The following is an 18,940-nucleotide window of genomic DNA, read 5'->3' on the forward strand; positions in this document are numbered from 1 at the left end:
GATACTTGTGACACATATATAGAAGAGGTGTGACACATATTATAAGTGTGTGACACATATAAAAAAACGTGTTGAAGAAGAAGAGAAGAATTTGAAGAGAGAGTTTTTGATAAATGGGTTAGAGAAGTGAAGTGGTGTTTGAGTGTTTACGTTAATAGAGATTAGAGAGAAGAGACGAAAGAGATGGGTTTGTTGTATGATGAGAATTGCCCAGGTTGCATTGTGGACAACATCAAAAAATCCACTTCTGCCATTCCTTTCAAACATCTCTTCTATGTTTTTATTCTTGCTCTTGCTGCAGGTATGTGTGCGTCCACCCTTTTCTTCCCTCTCTAAAACAACCACTTTCATTTATTTATAGTTTTATCTCTTTATCTATTGAATTCTACTGTTTTTTTATTCAATTTATTAAGACTGTGTTCGTGTGCTGTAGCGAAGAGAGTTCTAATTTTTATATAACTAAGTCATTATTTTTTAAATAATTAGTTGCACGTCACTGAATCTAATACTTTTATGCATGTTTTGAATTTAAAAATTCCAAGGACTGATACAATCGGGATGATTTTGTTCATTTGAAAATGCATTTCTTTCATTTTATATATGGTTAGATTAATAATTAGATTGATGATATAGTTATTAATTATTGAAAGTTTAAGTACATCAACTCAACTCTCAAATTCATTAAATCATAATCTAAGCAGCACATAATAGAATGTATACCATTTTTTACAAAAACAAAATCCAAAGCCTAATATGTCAAATGGGACGAATTTGTTTACTTTTGTACTATCTATTTTGTAGTGAAAGAGGGCTGCAATGTTATTTTTCTAAATTTTGATATTTTGTTTAAATATAATTAAAATATAGTAGAAATACAAAATTAAGGGGAGGTTTGGCTTATATACACAACTATAGGTCATCTTTCAAATTGTATTTCATTCTTACCATATGTGTTTTCATTCTTCTTATTATTTCTACTGCGATATTATTTGTTTTGGGACCTCTCAAAATTATGTAGGAAATTTTTACAATTTTTGGCCTTTCTTTTTTGTTTTTTTTTTTATTAAAATACAAAATTTTCTATATTTAAATAATAATATTAATCCATCCAACAATTTTTACATCATATATTATATTGAGTTAAAGACATAAGTTTATACATATCAATAATCATTCAAGTATAAAATTAAATTAAAAATTAGCATTAAATACGACTAAAATGGGATTATTGATAGGTCTACTATTTTAGTATCTTCTATTCACAACAAGAGTCTAGAACTTCATTAATACTAAGTTCCTCATTTTTTAAAGCTTATACTCCTCATCTATTCAATACTACTTATTACTACAGAAAATTCCACCAATGATAAGCCTTTTTTGTGGTTAAAATTTTGCAGCATTGCCAGTATCATCTTTGTTCCCTTTCCTGTATTTCATGGTAAGTTTTTTGTGAAACTTCAATTATACATAAATATACATATATATATATATTGTGCTTGAATATACACATTCCAAGCTAAACCATATATTTTTGTTGTTACCACATCAAATATCATCTGCTATTTGATTTGAAATCCATAAATATGTGTTCCAAATTGATATTTTTCAGATAAAGGATTTTGGTGTTGCAAAAAAGGAGGAGGATATTGGTTACTATGCTGGTATTGTAGGTGAACATCTCTTCCATTGAATGCTTATGACTAGTAATGGAGGCACTCTTAAACTTTGGGGGCAGTTTTTTTTTTATTGTATTTTATATGTAAAATAAACTAAAAAATATATATTATTAAAATTAAAAATATATATATATTTATATAAGTCTTGTTTAGCTAAGCATAAGCGTGAGCTTTAAGCTTATCCAAAAACACCTTCCCATGAAGCCACATTTTGTAGCTTCTCTAAAAATAGTTTATAAAAGCTGAAAGTTTTTTTAATAGGAAAACTCAATTAAATCCTCTAAAGAGCTTTTAAAACTTAATACATATAAGTGCTTTTAAAAGCTATATCAACCACACTTATAATAAAGTCGCTTTATTAGCTCCTAAATGATATAATGTGTCTTTGTTATTACATACTAAGGTTACTAGTGACGGAGCCGGTCTTATACTTTGAGAGTAGATTTTCTAATTTTTTTATATATTATATGTAAAATAAACTAAAATAAATATAACTATAACCCAAAATTAGAAAAAGGAAAAAAATCTCCTAGTAAACTAAAAAATGTTAGCCCCACAGAGTATTGTGGCTATGGTTATGTTTTAATAATTGAAGATTTTGGTTCTTATGATATCCTTTATTCCTTGAAGGATCTGCATTCATGTTTGGAAGATTTCTGACTTCCATTATTTGGGGAATGATGGCTGATCGATATGGTCGGAAACCGGCTATGATTTTTAGCACAATTGCAGTGTTAGTACTTCTAACACCTAATTTACTATGACTTTTGTGCATTTTAAAGATTGGTCAATCACTTCTATCAAGTTTAATTTTCTCTGTCTCTCTTTAATGATGTTGTTAACAAAACAAATTCTTTCTCAGGGTAATTTTCAACACACTTTTTGGACTTAGTATAAATTTTTGGATGGCAGTTTCAACAAGGTTTCTACTTGGAAGTTTGTGTGGAATATTTGGACCACTGAGGGTACACATTTTGTTTTAATATGGATTTAATTTCATTACAAAGCAAGTTTGAATCTTTACTATAGGTTCGATTTTGGATTTTCTTTTTGTTATAGTTTCAATTCATATTTACTCATGTTCATGTATAAATGGAGCATGTGTTTTTCCTTTTCTTTGTTAAAATCTTTTCACAAAAAGCTATTCTTTTGACTTAGAAATATAAGTAAAAAAAAGTAGTCTTACATAATGAATTTTTTAGTTATCCTGGTACGATAGACTTTGCCGCCATTTTTAGTGTATGAACTAAGAATGACAATTACTATTTAGGAGATTTTAGAGAAAGAACTCACAAAATGATTGCCAAAATAGCTTAACCTTTACTGTTAAGACATTTTATTTATATATGCCGAGTGTTACAGACTAAACAAAGAGTATTATGTTATTAGAAGAATACAGCTAATCAAGAACAACTAAACAAGCCTTCTAAATGTTTAACAAACATAACAAACTATTTAACTAATAGTACAACTTTTTATTTAACATCCCCTCAAACGAAAAGGTGTTGATACAACTTTGAGTTTGGACTTCAAATACAAAAATCTATCAACTGGAAGAGACTTGGCAATAACTATTGCCACTTGATTGATAAGGGACATAGCGCACTGAAAGTTCTTTAGCAAGGATCTTATCTCGCATAAAGTGTAGATCAATTTCAATATGTTTACAGCGGGCATGAAAAACAGGATTGGCTGCTAAGGCAGCAACACCAGGTTGACTCAGCTAAACGAACTTGTAACTCAGTGAGTAAGGAAACCAGCCACTTGATCTCAGATGCTACATTAACTAAAGCCTTGAATTTACTCTCAGTGTTAGATCTAGCTACCACATGTTGCTTCTTTGTTGATCAGGAAATGATATTGCCACCTAAGAACGTGGCATAACCCCATGTAGTTGTAGATCGTCAGGACAACTCACCCAATCTGCATTAGAGTAACCTTGAAGACTCATATACGGTGCTTTTCTGATTAATAAACCTTCAGAAATGGTTCCTTTCAAGTACCTTAGAAGTCTTTTGCATGCTTCCCAATGTACAACAGTTGGAGCATATATGAATTGACTCAATTTGTTAATAATGAAGGCTACATATGGTTTGGTAAGAGTGAGATACTGTAAGGCTCCAAGAGTGCTTCTATATAAAGTGATACGTTCAAATGGAGCACCTTCACTAAGAGACAACTTATGACTTGAACTTGTCGGACTAGAACAAGATTTGACACCTTCTAAATTGAGCTTAACAAGCAGATCTGTGATGTACTTGGTTTGAGAGAGTACATACCAACTGAATTTCGATGAATCTCCACTCCAAGAAAATAATGTACCAACCAAATTCGCTAATAAGACTTAAGGGCCTTGATTAGTGTGCCTAGAGGTCATAATGAGAATTATGTGTGATTTCAATGAGTAAATTGCATGATTATGACTTAAAGCATGTTATATGACTATTTGAATATTTGAGATGCATGACTATGTGTATTAGTATGCATGTAGGCCCTGATTAGGTTAGAAGGGCATAATCGTAATTTTGGCCATTATGGGCATAACTGTATTGATATATGTGATAATTGTTGAGATCACATTATTATGTGGATATATCTGAGTTCTGTGACTCGAGACGATCCTAGTGAGCGGTTTAGCGGAAAAGTCATGGCGAGGATTTATACCCGGCTCGGGGTGAGCCTGGGGTATAAATGGGAATTTAGAGAATATATTGGGGTCTATTTTGATATCGAGGAATATAGTAGGTGATTAATTAGGTGTCGGGAATTAAGCAGTAAATATTAGAGACACTCGAGGAATTAGCGGGAATTGGATAAAATGACTAAAATGCCCCTAAGTGGACTAAAGGGTTTAGAATTAATAGGGAGTGCATTTTGGTCAATTGGTTTTTTAAAGATAGGTATTACTGAGGCTTTATGTTAGTGGAAATGGTAGAATACTATAGAAGTCTGAGGAAAGAAAGAAAAGAAGGAAAAGAAAGAAAAGGGGAAGGGAGGAAAACAAAGTTGTTTTCTCTAGGGTCGGTTTGTGGTTCTCTCACAATTTTTCTTGGGTTTTCTTAGAGCAAAGCTCAGAGGAGAGCTAGGTTAGGTTGAGCATGAAGGATCCTAAGCTAGGCTTGAAGAATTGGCAGGGGTTTAGCAAGAACACACCATCACTTGAGGTAAGACTTTGTAGCTTCTTCAGTTTCTGGTTTTAGTTTTTGACTTATGGTGCATAAGCTGGATTTGATGGGAACTTTAGGGAATTCAGGCCAAAGGTCGAGGAAGAGAAAACCAAGGAGGTGTAGAGGTTGTCTTGAAATCGAATTCCCATTAAAGGTATGAAATTCTAAGCTTTGAACTTTGAAGGTTTGATTGTCTTTGCTGAGTTTCTGAGCTTAGGGTCAACTATGGTGAATTTTGAGATTAGGGATGCATGTGCTTGGGTTTTGAGTATTTGGGATGCTTGGGATGAGTGGTACGTGTTAATAAGCTTGTTTTTGAGTTTGGTAAAGGTTTGGAGAAGTTTTGGTTGAGTTTGGCTCGAGGAAATCGCAGGAAGGAAAATTGAGAGGTTGGATGTCTGTGACTAGCGCTACAGCGCTAGCATTTGGGCGCTGTAGCGCTAGGCCATGCATGCTGAGGGTATTTTGGTTCTGTTTGTAGCGCCCTCCAATGAGCGCTGTAGCGCTACCCTGTCTTCAGAAAGGGATTTTAGGGTTATTTTCAAGGGTTTTTGACCAAGGGTTCGGGGTTTGGTTCCACCACCTTGTTTAGTGGAACTAGGACTTCCCGGGGGCTCGGGATTGGTCCCGAGGCTAGGTTCTGGACTTGAGGTTTGGTGATGACTTTGACCTATGGTTGTGATTAGGTGAGCGCTAGGGCTCGAGAAGGATCATGCTCAAGGAGTCAAGTGATCAAAGCTAGCGAATCGAAAGGTAAGAACACTGCACCCGGTTATATGCTTGTGATGGGACTAAGTGCTCCCGATATTTGTAATATGTCAATGATGGTATTATGCCACGGGACATGTGATAGCGGCCTAAGGGTGCCGTACACAATATTTGCGCACAGGGTGCGGCTTGGCCACTGGTAGCCGAGGACAGCTTAATATTCACTGAGCTCAGTTTAAGCAGGCCGGAGTCAATGGGATAATGGAGGGTGCGGCCTGAGGGCGCTAACCCTAGTTATCACATGTGATTTGGTGTATGATATGAATTGATATGTTTAGTATGCTGAATACTTGACTATTCTGAGTGTTGATATGATTAAGAATATGTGATGCAAATGAGATATTGATTTGTCTGCTGATTGCTTATGCTCTGTTGTTGTGTTTTCTTGCTGAGCCTTGGCTCACAGGTGCTACGTGGTGCAGGTAAATGCAAAGGCAAGTTGGACCAATCCTGAGATGGAGAGCTGCAGGGTTGAATGTGCATAGCCATTTGTTCGACCGCCATGGTCGAGGAGTAGATCAGGACAGGGATTGCCTAACTGTCTGTTTTACCTTAATATGGCTTGATATTGTATTTAGTTCTTGAATCTTTTGTAAACGATTCAATTTTAACATTTTTGGGATCCCGTGTAAACAAGAAATGTTTCTTTATGAAAAATGTGACTTTTGAGATCAAAACATTTTAACCCTAGTACTTTTATATTTTTAGTAACACGTTCTTAATTAAATGACTTGATTAGCGAGTCTAGCACTTTATAAACACACAGTGTAACGGTCTTGGCTATCCAGGGCGTTACAACAAGTGTCCATGTTCCTGTTTTGATGACAACATTATACTCTTGCTTCATAGATTCATACCATTGCGAATTTTGAAGAGTTGACTTTGTTTATTTAGGTTCTGAAGGCAACAATGACTCTTGGAGTGGATATTTGGTGGCACAATAGGCTTTGAGTTTATAGATTCCACTTTGAGACTGAGTAGTCATGCGATGAGTTCTGACATCTACAACTATGTGAGATTGAGTTGCTACTGGAAGTTGATGTTGGTCTGAAGTAGATAAAGGTAGAACATTATCTCCACTCAAAGAGCCGCTAGAATTGGACGATAGAAAATCATTTAAAGGTTGCAAAGCCAAGTCTACAAGTGGTGCCGACTCAGTATGTGGCTCAGATGATACAACAACATGAATGGTAGTTGGATTAGTAACAGAGGATTGTTCAGCCAAATGATGTTGTGGAGAAGCATCATGAGTTTGTGGAGCAGAGGCAACAGTGAATGATCCATCAAGAAAACAAATTGAATTAGTTGATGAAGAAAGAGGTGTTGTAGAAAAACGAGTTGCAGGTAAATTACTAGTGGAATAAGTACATACCTAAGGCTCTACATGAGCTTTTGTTGCTAGAAAGATAACTCATTGAAAATGACATTGTGAGCAATTAAAACTCTTCTAGCTAAGTTCTCACAGAGATAACCTTTGTGCTGAGGTGAGTAACCCAGAAATATACATTCCTCATAACGATAGCTGAGTTTCTGATTGTTGTAAGGCCTCAAATGAGGAAAGCATGCACACCCAAAAGTCTTTAAAAAAACAGAGTCTGGTTTTCTTCCAAATAAGCATTCATAAGGACTAAGATCTTGTAAAACTGGTGTTGGAAGTCTGTTGACAGAAATCACGGCACACTGAAAAGCAAACCACCAATATGTAAGATCTAAACCAGACTAAGAAAGCATAGCAAGATACCAGTTTCAGTTATATGTTGATGTTTCCTTTTCGCTCTACCATTTTGCTAATGAGTATGCAGACAAGGATGCTAAAATTTGATGCCTTGATCTATTAAAAATCATTCAAATAGTCTATATTCCCCTCGCCAATCTGCTTGAATACTTTTAATTGGTAAGCCAATTTGTTTTTTCCACTAAACTTTTGAATTTTATAAAGAATTCAAAAGCTTGAGATTTGAGGGTCAAAGGGATTAGAAGCAACATGAGATGGACCCCATAGATATGTGTGGATGAGCTCTAAAGGTTGAGTGGCTCGACTACTAGACTCAGAGAATAGTTGTTTATGACTTTTCCCTTGTTGATAAGCATTACAAAATTTAGGATTCTTTAAAGAACCTGAAAAAGAAATCTAAGACAAAATTTTACTTAATGTTCTAGGAGTTGGGTGTCCTAATTTGCAATGCTAAATATTTACATCTTGCGATAAAGAGGAATGAAAAATCTGAGGCACACAATCTAATTTTGTTGAAATGAGTCATTTTTATTCATGACAGAGGGAGTACAATAAGTAAATGTATTAATAGTTTGATTATGCACAACATAATTATTATAAGAATTCAAAAAAGATGTGGAAGTGATGGCTAGATGACATTGCAGAGACGTGGCTGGAGAGCCGGGAGTGTCCTCACTGAGCATGTAAAGACCATCTTTAACTTTCCCTTTGAGCAAAACAATCCATGTTTGCTTGTCACAAAACAACAAGATTTGTGAAATTCTAAGAAGACATCATTATCCTTAGTTAGTTTTGAAACATTTACCAGCTTTTTGGTTATAGTGGGAACTTTTAAAATGGAATTTAAGTGTAAGGGAGAGAGAGAAGTAAATGGTAGGGTGGCTTTACCAAAATGAGAAATTAGGAGTTTTTTACCATTACCAACAACGAATGTTTCATTGCCATTGTAAGGGAGCGCTGAATCTAAATGTTCCATACCAAAGGCAACATGGTTGGTAGCTCATGTGTCAGCATACCTCTTCGAATCATCACCAAAATCAGGAACAGATGTGGTCACATGAGCTTGGAGTTCATAATCAAATTCTTGTTCCACCAGATAAGCTCGAGATTGAGTAGTACCAGCCTTGGGAGTAATAAATTTATGTCAAACCTATAGTGGCACACTGCTGTAGTATGACCAATCTTCAAACACACCTGGCAGAGTAAACGTGTTGTGGGTGGTCCACAAGAAGGGCCTCGACCAGAAATTCTTGTAGTAAAGTCTTGGGAAGCAACACGATTGGAGTTGGTGTAATGTTTGTAACCACCATTTGAACCAATTCTTGACGAGCCAATGGCAAGATTAACAACCATTTTCATTGACATATCTCCCATAGATTGATGGCGCTAGAGATGAGTTTTATGTGCCTCGGTGGGGGCTTGAGTTTCATCAAGAGACATAAGGTCACTACGATATGTGATTCCAGACACCACAAGATCAAACTTTGGTCCAAGACCATCAAGAAGTTGTAGGGCAATATCTTGATCACTAACAGAAGAAAAAACTACCGCCAAACTATTAGAAAAAGATTTCACTTTGTCAACATAATTAGAAATGAAGAGATTACCAGTCTGAACTTGGGAAAATTGACCCTTAAGATGAAGAAGACGAGCCTTGGGCTGACTTGAGAATTTTTGCTCAAGGGCCACATAGTAGGAGGTGGTGTATGTGGCAAATGATCCAAGAATCCCTTCCGACATTGATGATCGAAGTCAAAAGAGAAGCAATTGATCATTTTGTTTCCATTGGGAATATTGCGGATTAGCATCGTCAGTGACAAATTTCTGAGGAAGGGTGACAGTGCTGAAGAGGTTTTCTTCAAGATCGTGGCCAATCACCGTACAACTTGAGATTTCCAAGCCAGGAAACTAGTTCGATCAAGTCGAAGAGTGAGCGAAGAAATTAAGGAGTTGGAGAATGGATTCCACGATTGAAAAGGCGTGGATGTCGAGGAGGATGGCGGAGCCGCTGAGGTCGGAGCCACTGTGGCCGAAGCAGATGCATTGGCCTGAAGAGTTTTTGTGGAGGGAGTTGAGGAATTCAGAGAAAGATCCATGGAAGGCGTTAGTCTAGGGCTTTTGATACCATGTATGAACTAAGAATGACAATTACTATTTATGAGACTTTAGAGAAAGGACTCATAAAAGGATTGCCAAAAAAGCTTAACCTCTACTATTAAGACATTTTATTTATATATGCTAAGTATTACAGACTAAACAGAAAATATTATGTTATTAGAAGATTACAACTAAACAAGCCCTCTAACTGTTTAACAAACATAACAAACTATTTAACTAAAAGTACAACTCTTAACAACTTATTTATGTAACATTTAGCAATCGAGAGCTAACATAACACAAAGTATTGAAATACAATCACGTAGTTACTATTTCAAATGTGAGCTTCTATTTTGTATGGTTTGCTGCTAGGGTTGTGATCTTGACTTATTGTCTGTCTTTCCTTGGTTGAAGGTCGTTATTCATAAGTGTGTGCTTCTATATTGTAATCGGCGTGGTTTGCAGTTTGTTTGATCATCTCGTTGTAAGATTTGTGCAGCTTTATTTTTACCTAACCTATAAGATTTTGTCCCTTTAAACCATTCAATAGATATTCTCCCTTATAAAAAATACTTAATTTATGAACAGAAAATGTTTGAATAATGGTTGAGCTTGTCAATGCTTTATTCTTCCTTCTAAAAAATGAAAACTAAAATATATTGCGCTATTTTTTATAGTAAAAATTACATAGAGTACCCATTCTAAGTGATTGTCTCTCATTTGTAGTCATATTTTGAATATTTCTCTTTTTATATCCAGTATTTTAGTTACTATTCCTATTATATCATTTTTCTTGTTCAAATACTCACAACACAGTATACTTTTCAAGAGGTATTATGATAAATGTAATTATAAAATTGAGTAATATTAAACTAAATGTATTTAGTGGCTAATTTTTGTTAATTTATTTGAAAAAGGGTACTTTTCAAGTTATCCATTTTTTTTTTGTTAAAAGCAATAATAAAAGTGAATTCAAGCCCATTGAAACTTGGGTTTTGACAAAGTTTTTAGGACCTTTTATAATAAATAATATATTTCTAAATTTGGGGCTTTTTATTTATAAATTTTTTATGGGATAAATTGGAAAATACTCACTTTTAAGACTAGTTAACCAAAATTAGCCGATAAATATATTTAGTTTAATATTAGACTAGATTTATAACCACATTTCCCACGGTACCCTTACTCAAAAACCCTACTCACCTTCATGTAAATCTCTGCCATTAATTTTTCCCTATAAAACTAGAAGGATTTGAGTTGGTAAATGGAAGATGATAGGTTAGTAGAAAGATTGAGTGAGAGAAAGATTAATAAAAGAGTATAAATGGTAGATTTAATGAAATATTTGGTATAAAAATAAGAGTATTAGAAAATAGATAGAAATTAAAATCTCCTTCTAAAACTGGGTACTCCATCTAATTTCATCATTTTTTATACATTTTCAAAGTAGACTCCTTTGACTTTTGATTAAGAGTCTTATGCACAAATCGTACAGGGCTAGCCAGCTTCTGTTTAGGATCAGACTCATGTTTTGGATAGGACTAATTAAGTTTAAGAAAATTTGTCATATGTGAAACTTTTTTTAATCTATAGGTACAATACAAATGCATGGTTTTCCTTGGCTGATGAAAAAAGAAAAAAAACTCGAGAGGTTTTATCTCAAGTCTGTTATTGCTGAGTTTGTGATAATTGTTGGGAAAACTTGATGATTCTTTTTATGTTTCAAATGAATAGCTTTCAACAATTTCATTGCCCAAATTCTGTCAACTAAGTATGTATTAAACATGCTATTTTTTCAGGCATATGTTTCAGAAATTTGCAATCCAGAATATCAAGCTTTGGGAATGGCAATAGTAAGAACCTTGGCTCCCTTTTGTTTGTATGAATTCCCACACTACAATAATGTTGTGATGTAAGAGAGTAATTTTTCAGATTAGCACAGCTTGGGGGATCGGATTATTAATTGGTCCGGCTCTTGGAGGTTTTCTTGCTCAGGTACTTTTCTTATTTGAATATTAGAAATCATTCCTTGTTACTTTGAGCAATAGTACAAAAAAATACATTTGATTGTTATAAGGTAGAAAAATGAAACCAAAGTTTAGAGTAATGTGCTATCAAATTTGTAGTAGTTCCATAAGCAGAAGCTAAAAATTCAATACGACTATGTAAAAAAAAATAGCAAATACTTATGTTTTATAGAATATGTAATGATGATGAGGAGAAAATAAATAAAATTAAAACATGACATGAATGTATATGTGAATTACAAGTCTTCAAGATTTTCCTTATTGTTGTTAAACTAGAAGACAAAAGTTGTTAAGTTTATTTATTTTTTTACAATAGTTTTGTTTGTAATTGTTTGATTATTATTATTATCATTATCATTATTTTTTGATGAATTTGAGTTATAGCCAGCAGAGAAGTTCCCAAAAATATTTTCCAAAGAGTCTCTGTTTGGGAGGTAAGTATATGACTTTTCCATTTTACATATCTATTTATTATTCATGAACATAGACTTTTTTCTTACTAGGCTCACACCAAATTATAATGAATCTTATAAAATGACAGGTTCCCATACTTTTTACCTTGCTTATTGATATCAATATTTGCTTTGGGTGTAACTATTTTGTGTCGTTGGATGCCGGTATGTTGAAATATTCTTTCTTTATTATTTTTCTTAGCCTAATAATCTACAGCAAAATTAAAAAAAAATGTAATTAAAAATTTAATAATAAATAGAATTTTTATCCCTGAACTATTACTATTGTCACACGTGCTCACTGAACATTTCACGTTGTTAAAAAATCCCCCGAACTATACACGTTATTGAGTTGTGGTACTTTTGTTAAATTTCATCTTATGTGGTTAACAGAGAGCATATTTGACATTTTGGGCACTGACGTGACATTGCCACACTAGTACTACATGTACAATTCAAATTAAAAAATTAATAATATTAAAATAATTAGATAAAAAAATTTGTTTTAAAAGATTAAAAAATACAAAATTAATTTATAAAAAACAAGTATCAGAAAAATAAAATATAAACACATTTTTTTCTTATAAAAAAATATCATATTAACTTATTAAAATCTAAAAACATAATTTTAATAAAACTATAACAAAAAAAACCCAATAATAAATTTAATAAAACCATAACCCAAAACAAAACAAAAATATGTATAATTTTTTGTTGATTGGCATTCATTCTCCTTCATCGGTGTTAGATCTGGACATCTTTAAGAAAAAAAATGGGGTTTGCTAATGGAGTTTATGAACATATCACTCAATAATTGCTTCAGATCCATTATGAACAAGCCAACCACTCTTCTCATATACCCAGTTTAATTTATACAGTATACGAACAAAACACTAAAAGCTTGATTCAAATACGAGTCTTATTTTCAAAATACCTCAATATATTACTCAAAATCTCATAAAAATCCCAAATTTAAATCAAACTTTTATATCTTTAAACTCTATCAAAAAGACAAAAATAAATACTCAACCCAACACCTTTGGAGCAGTCGTGAAGCCCCATCGCACACAATCTTCATCATCGACCCTGCAGTCCACAACCCCTCCCAATCTTATATTCAAGCTTCTGCAAGCCCCGACCCCAACCCCGCTGTCGCCGAACCCAAACCTCACAAATCCAGCTCGTAGGCCCCGACCCCAACCTACAGCCCACCACCCCAACCCCGTCGTCATCGACCCCAAACCTTGCAGATCCAACCATAGTCCCCGACCCCAAAACTTACAGATCCAGCAACCACCTGAAAAAAAATGTAGATGATGTAGAAGGGGAGGTCGAAGTTGAAAAGTGGTGCAGAAAGAAAAAGAAAACAAAATATATTTTTAATAAGAAAATAGATTATATAATTTTTGAATTAATATTTTGTTTTTTTAATCTTTAAATTTTTTTATATTTTTTAATTTGAATTATACATGTGGCACTAACATGGCAGTGCCACGTCAGTGCCCAAAATGCCAAATATACTCTTTGTTAGCCACATAAGATGAAATCTAACGGAAGTCCACAACTCAGTAATGTGCATAGTTCAGGAGGATTTTTTAACAACGCGAAATATTCAGGGAGCACGATGTGATAGTGATAGTCGTTCGTGGGTAAAAATCCTATTTATTCAAAATTTAAATATTGTCTAATATGGTGTTACATTTGCTTTTTCTCTCACCTACATACCTTCATTGACAAATGTTAGCTTAAGGACATAGGATACTAATTTTAATATAATTACATTTAGAGTAATTTTAACCATTTTATAAAGTTATTCTCTAAAATGACATATTTATGATAATTTTTTACAACTCATGTCAGAAATTTAGACACGATCTCGAGATAAAGTATTGAGAAGTTCATACAAAGTGTCTCTAAAGTCATTTTGCAAAAACTTAATAAAATAAGACTATTGAGAAAATGAATATAAAAAAAAAACTATTTTGTCAATCACCCCATAATTTTTATTATATTCAAACTTCGATTGATCTAACAACATCTTGTGGGTGTTACAGGAAACACTTCATTTTCATACTAAAAAAGATAAAGAGAATGACAAATCTTGTAGTCCACAAGATATGAGCTCAAATAATGGATCTGATTCAAAAGAAAATTGGGAAGAAGATGAAAAATGTTCTCCTCCAAAACAAAGTCTTTACAAGAACTGGCCTCTAATGTCATCTATTATACTATATTGTGTTTTCCAACTTCATGACATGGCTTATTCAGAGGTAGTAAATAAAATTATTGAAGTAATTCTTTAAACGTTTTATCTAATATCTTACTTCTTCTTGGACAATCTACTTTCTTAGATTTTTCCACTATGGGCTGTGAGTCCTAAGAAGTATGGAGGACTAAGCTATTCAAGTGAAGAAGTTGGTGAAGTTCTTGCAATTTCAGGTACACAGCTATATAACTTTTAATCCATTATGTAAGTATGCATTTTGAATGCACTATCTTTTTCTTTACATCAGATCTTTGAGTTGGGGATCCTATGCTTGATAATCAAAGTACCCATATTATGAGAAAACATGATAAGCTTTTTCTTAGTTAGAACTTTCCTTATCTTAGAAGTTAGAACACAAACAACTGCTGGAACTATCTTGAGATATCTTATTAAAACAAAGCACCAAAGAGTACACAGTACAAGCTTTCGAGAGGCTTGTTCTCTCCTACTCCAAACAGTCCGAGAGAATTGGGGCTCTCCACAATTAGACTAATCTCTATACATTCCAAAATCCTAAAATAAAGCCCCCACCTCTCTCTCTCTCTCTCTCTCTCTCTCTCTCTATATATATATATATATATATATATATATATATGACAATTGTTCTATAGGAATTTCACTTTAAGCCATACCAGTAGGGCTTTCAGTGTTTCTCGATCCGTGAACAGTTTTCGGTGCGACTTTTTTTTATGACCGTGTATATTGTAGCTATTTAGAGCATCCTGCAAATTTTCATAAAATTCCGAATAGTTTACAGTACTGAAAACTAGGTTCAAACATGTTATTTTTCACGCGTATACAAAAAATTAGTCACGAGTGCAACAACATGTTTGAACTTAGTTTTCGGTACTGTAAACTATTCGGAATTTTCTGAAAATTTGCAGGATGCTCTAAATAGCTACAATATATACGGTCATAAAAAAAAATCGCGCCGAAAACAGTTCACGGGTTGTAAACATTGAGAGCCATACTGGTAGGGCTTAAAATGAAGCCCTTATAAGAAAATTCTCTTATATATATATTCTTTGATACAATTTATCCCAGCCCGATAGTACATAATTACAAAAGTACCCTTTATTAAAAGATCCCCTAGTATTAAGCCTAACGAGGCTTTCTCCTATTTATGAATGTTAATTTAACTTGCGGGGACGGGGACATGACCCTGTCGCGAATCCTCCCCATTTATATTGTAATTTTATTATAATTTATTTTTTTAATATAAATATTATTAAAAATATATAATATAATATTTTATATAAAAATATTTATTTCGTAATGATATAATCTATTATTATTTTATATTAAAAAATATTAATTATTTTAATTTATTTAATCAATTTTAGAAAAAATATTAAACATGTTTATTAAATGGAACCCGATAGGCCTAACCCCGAAACAGGCCGGAGATGGCCTCGCCCCCGTTAAGATCCCTACTCTTATAGTAAGTATATTTAAGTGGAGGTTTATCAAAATAACATGTTAGATTTATTTAGGATCATAGTTGGAGAAAAATTTAGGAATCATTTTGACATATCAACATTAAGATGACTTTTTTTTTTCTAGAAAGAGTCTTAATTAACTATTTTATTGCAAGCAATGTATATGTACATTAGCAATAAATAACCCATATTGCAAGCATTATATACATCTTAGAAAGCTAATATTCTTAAATTATTTTTTTCTAGGACTTGTTATGCTTCTCTTTCAGTTATTTTGTTACCCACCCATTGAGAGGACTTTCGGACCTATAACGGTGTCTCGAATTGGAGCAGTATGTCTCAATCATTAATTCTTCATTCATAACCATTTTGAACACTTCTCATGTTTTGTTATTATGGAACTTTTTCTCTAATTTTTCTATTTTCTTGCTAAGGTCATGACAATAGCAGTGCTATCAACTTATCCTTTTATAGCAAAACTATCAGGAGTTACACTCACCATATTAATTGATCTTGCATCTACACTAAAGATTGTAATATCTGTAAGTATCCATACAAATTATAGTTACAGTTCACTCTGCCTATTGCTTGGAATTTTGACTTCTTTTTCTCTTATGGCAATATATTGTCCATATCAACTCTACCTTATTTCAATATATTGTCTATATCAACTCTACCTTATTTCAATCTATCCTGGTTATCTCCAAAAAGGGGTATATCGGTACATTTTTTTTTGTTTACGGTACTGAGATGATTTTTAGTGTAGTTTTTTTTATAATGGTGTACATTGTAATTATTTAGAGAATCTTGTTAATTTTTTAGGAAAATTTGAATAATTTGTTGTGCTGCCGAAAATAAAGTTCGAACAAGCTACTTTCCACTCGCATAAAAAAACAACAATCACGCATGTAACAAGCTATTTGAAACTTGTTTTCAACACCGTAAATTATTTAAAATTTATTGAAAATTTGAAAGAGGTCTAAATAACTATAATATATGCGGTCATAAAAAAATTATACAAAAATTTTCCCAGGACCAAAAAATGAAAGACTGCACCGATTTTTGTGGGTGCACCCAAGAAACCCCTAAGATAACATTGCAGTTTTTGTTATATCAAATATGACATGAGGTCATTTTGTAATACATTTTCAGGCATGCATTACTACAGGATTGTTTCTGCTACAAAACAAAAGTGTGGTAATTATTCTGTCTTACTTGCTATGTATGAAATTTTGTCTGTTTATTCTGACAATTCAAATTTAAGTCAATAAATTACACTTTTCTTTTTGGGTAAAAATGACTTTTTGATACCAATATTTGAAGAGCCAAAACCAAAGAGGAGCTGCAAATGGCATATCCATGGCTGCCATGTCTCTATTCAAAGCTGCTGGTCCAGCTGGTGGAGGTGTCATGTAAGTATTCTATGATTTACTATTTGTCCTTAATAAGCTAAAAAAATATATTAACTTCAAATGACAAAATTTTATAATGTCACACTTGCTCTGAATTGTTTTGATTCATTTTGTGCTGAACAAGACTTGTTGTAGAATGAGACTATTCTATCTAGGTGCATTAAAGTTGTACCATAACTCTGAAAAAGATTTATGGGAATTTGATTAAACACAAAGACTGAAATTTCTCAATAAATTATGAATTGTAGATTGATGTTTTATATGTTATCAAATGCTCTTCTTTTTGTACTCAGTAACTTAAGGAAGTGTTGAAGTTAAATACTCTTTTTTCCCCCTTGATTTTTGTCAGATTTTCTTGGGCACAGAATAATCAAAATAGATCATTTCTCCCTGGTACAAGATCTAAATCTCATTGACACTGGTTCTGTTTCGATAACTATTTTCCTTTTCTTTATTTGTACACTCACTATATTGTATCATAATCTATTGTATTGTATGAGTTGAGAAGTGCTGCTTCTTATAGTTCTATAGTTTTATACTGAAAATAGATATTGTTGTGATGATATAGAGCATGCATGATGAGGAATATAAGAAGAGACAACAAAAAATTCAGAAGACAAAGGTGGAAGAAAAGCAATCATCAATATAAGAAAAATTGACCAAAAAAATGAATGGCCTTATTTTGAGGCTAATATAGATATCAAACTCAACGAAAAAAAAAATCAATTAAACCAAATTAATAATAATAACAAGGAAATGAAGTTTTTATTTTGGATTTGATAATCATCCATCAAATTAAAAGAAAACACAAATATATGAAGAGAGGAAATAGTAGGAGTGCATCATATATATACCTACAATGAAAAAGACTAAACTAGCTATAGAAAATATAACCATAGACAATGAAAAGAAAAATGAAGAGTATACACAAATTTTAGTGGAAACCCTAAGAAAAAGAAACTATGGACAGAGAAGAAATATTTATTATGTGAAAAAATGATACAAAAGTATTTATTTAAACAATACAACTCAAAAAGTATATACAAAAGGAACCATAATATGATGAAGTTAAGTTAATTTAGGTTATACAAACATAACACTAGTGTTCTAAAGAACTAGTAATTTGATTACTCGAACATAATTATAGTGAAGGAAAGATTATATCATGTAGAAATTTCTTCTTTGCCAACATCATGTTAGTTCTTTATTGTAGTAGTTGCCTAAAGCTAGCATTGTTTCTATCCAAAAGCAGATTCATTTGAGAACATAAAGAGACTATAATCTAAAAAAAAAGTCAAATAGATAAGTTTTTTTTTTAACAACAATGAGAGAATATTGATAAAAAAGGCTAAAGAATAATTTACATAAGAATTTAAATAGATCAAGATAAAACCACATAAGAAAATTAAGAGGAACAAGTGATCAAATTGTTTCTGATGAAAGCATCCTTAGAAGAAAAAGATCTTCTTGAAGCTAATTTTCTCTAAAAATGACATTTCTTTAGTGGTCAAGCCCATGGTTTAGGATTTAATTCCTCATAGATTTGGCATTGGGTGAGGTATTCATAATCATATGAGACCTACATAGAAATATGTTTGAGTTTTGGTTGCATAAGATTGTAGTCTTCAACAAAACTGCCTGGTCAATTAAGATGTTTGAGTTTTGCAATGACATGTCTAAGGCTTGATATAATTATAAATGTATAGTATTTTGAGTCTCTTTCTTGTCAAGCTTACATTCAAATGGTGTTTTTGTTGCAGGTGATCATATCGTTTTCTTCATTCTTAATGTTGTAGAGTTTATTGCACTTATGCTCACCTTCAAACCTTTTCTAGCCTTGACTGATGCAATTTAAATTTTAAAAATTGTAGTTGAACTATTTTAGACCTTTGTCCTTGAAC

At 32.7% G+C, this 18,940-nt stretch overlaps 1 protein-coding gene across 1 annotated transcript; it reads left to right on the forward strand.

The window, feature by feature from the left end:
* Window positions 1-3: 3 nt before the first annotated feature.
* LOC133790769 (protein ZINC INDUCED FACILITATOR 1-like) lies at window positions 4-17,043 on the forward strand. The gene is made up of 15 exons (XM_062228529.1): window positions 4-301; window positions 1,398-1,438; window positions 1,610-1,670; window positions 2,307-2,409; window positions 2,539-2,641; window positions 11,243-11,296; window positions 11,376-11,438; window positions 11,855-11,904; window positions 12,012-12,087; window positions 13,977-14,192; window positions 14,274-14,361; window positions 15,874-15,959; window positions 16,062-16,169; window positions 16,780-16,824; window positions 16,951-17,043. Exons 1-15 carry the CDS (start codon window positions 184-186, stop codon window positions 17,041-17,043), a joined length of 1,305 nt encoding a protein of 434 aa, XP_062084513.1. The 5' UTR covers window positions 4-183.
* Window positions 17,044-18,940: the final 1,897 nt, after the last annotated feature.

Source organism: Humulus lupulus, chromosome 7 (genome assembly GCF_963169125.1).
Source record: "Humulus lupulus chromosome 7, drHumLupu1.1, whole genome shotgun sequence".
NCBI lineage: Eukaryota > Viridiplantae > Streptophyta > Magnoliopsida > Rosales > Cannabaceae > Humulus > Humulus lupulus.

Excerpts from the sequence above, each read along its gene's own strand:
- LOC133790769 (XM_062228529.1), top strand. The coding sequence starts at position 184 with ATGGGTTTGTTGTATGATGAGAATTGCCCAGGTTGCATTGTGGACAAC. Across the intron at positions 11,297-11,375 it reads AAGCTTTGGGAATGGCAATA|ATTAGCACAGCTTGGGGGAT; the intron begins GTAAGAACCTTG and ends GTAATTTTTCAG. Across the intron at positions 15,960-16,061 it reads CGGTGTCTCGAATTGGAGCA|GTCATGACAATAGCAGTGCT; the intron begins GTATGTCTCAAT and ends TTTCTTGCTAAG.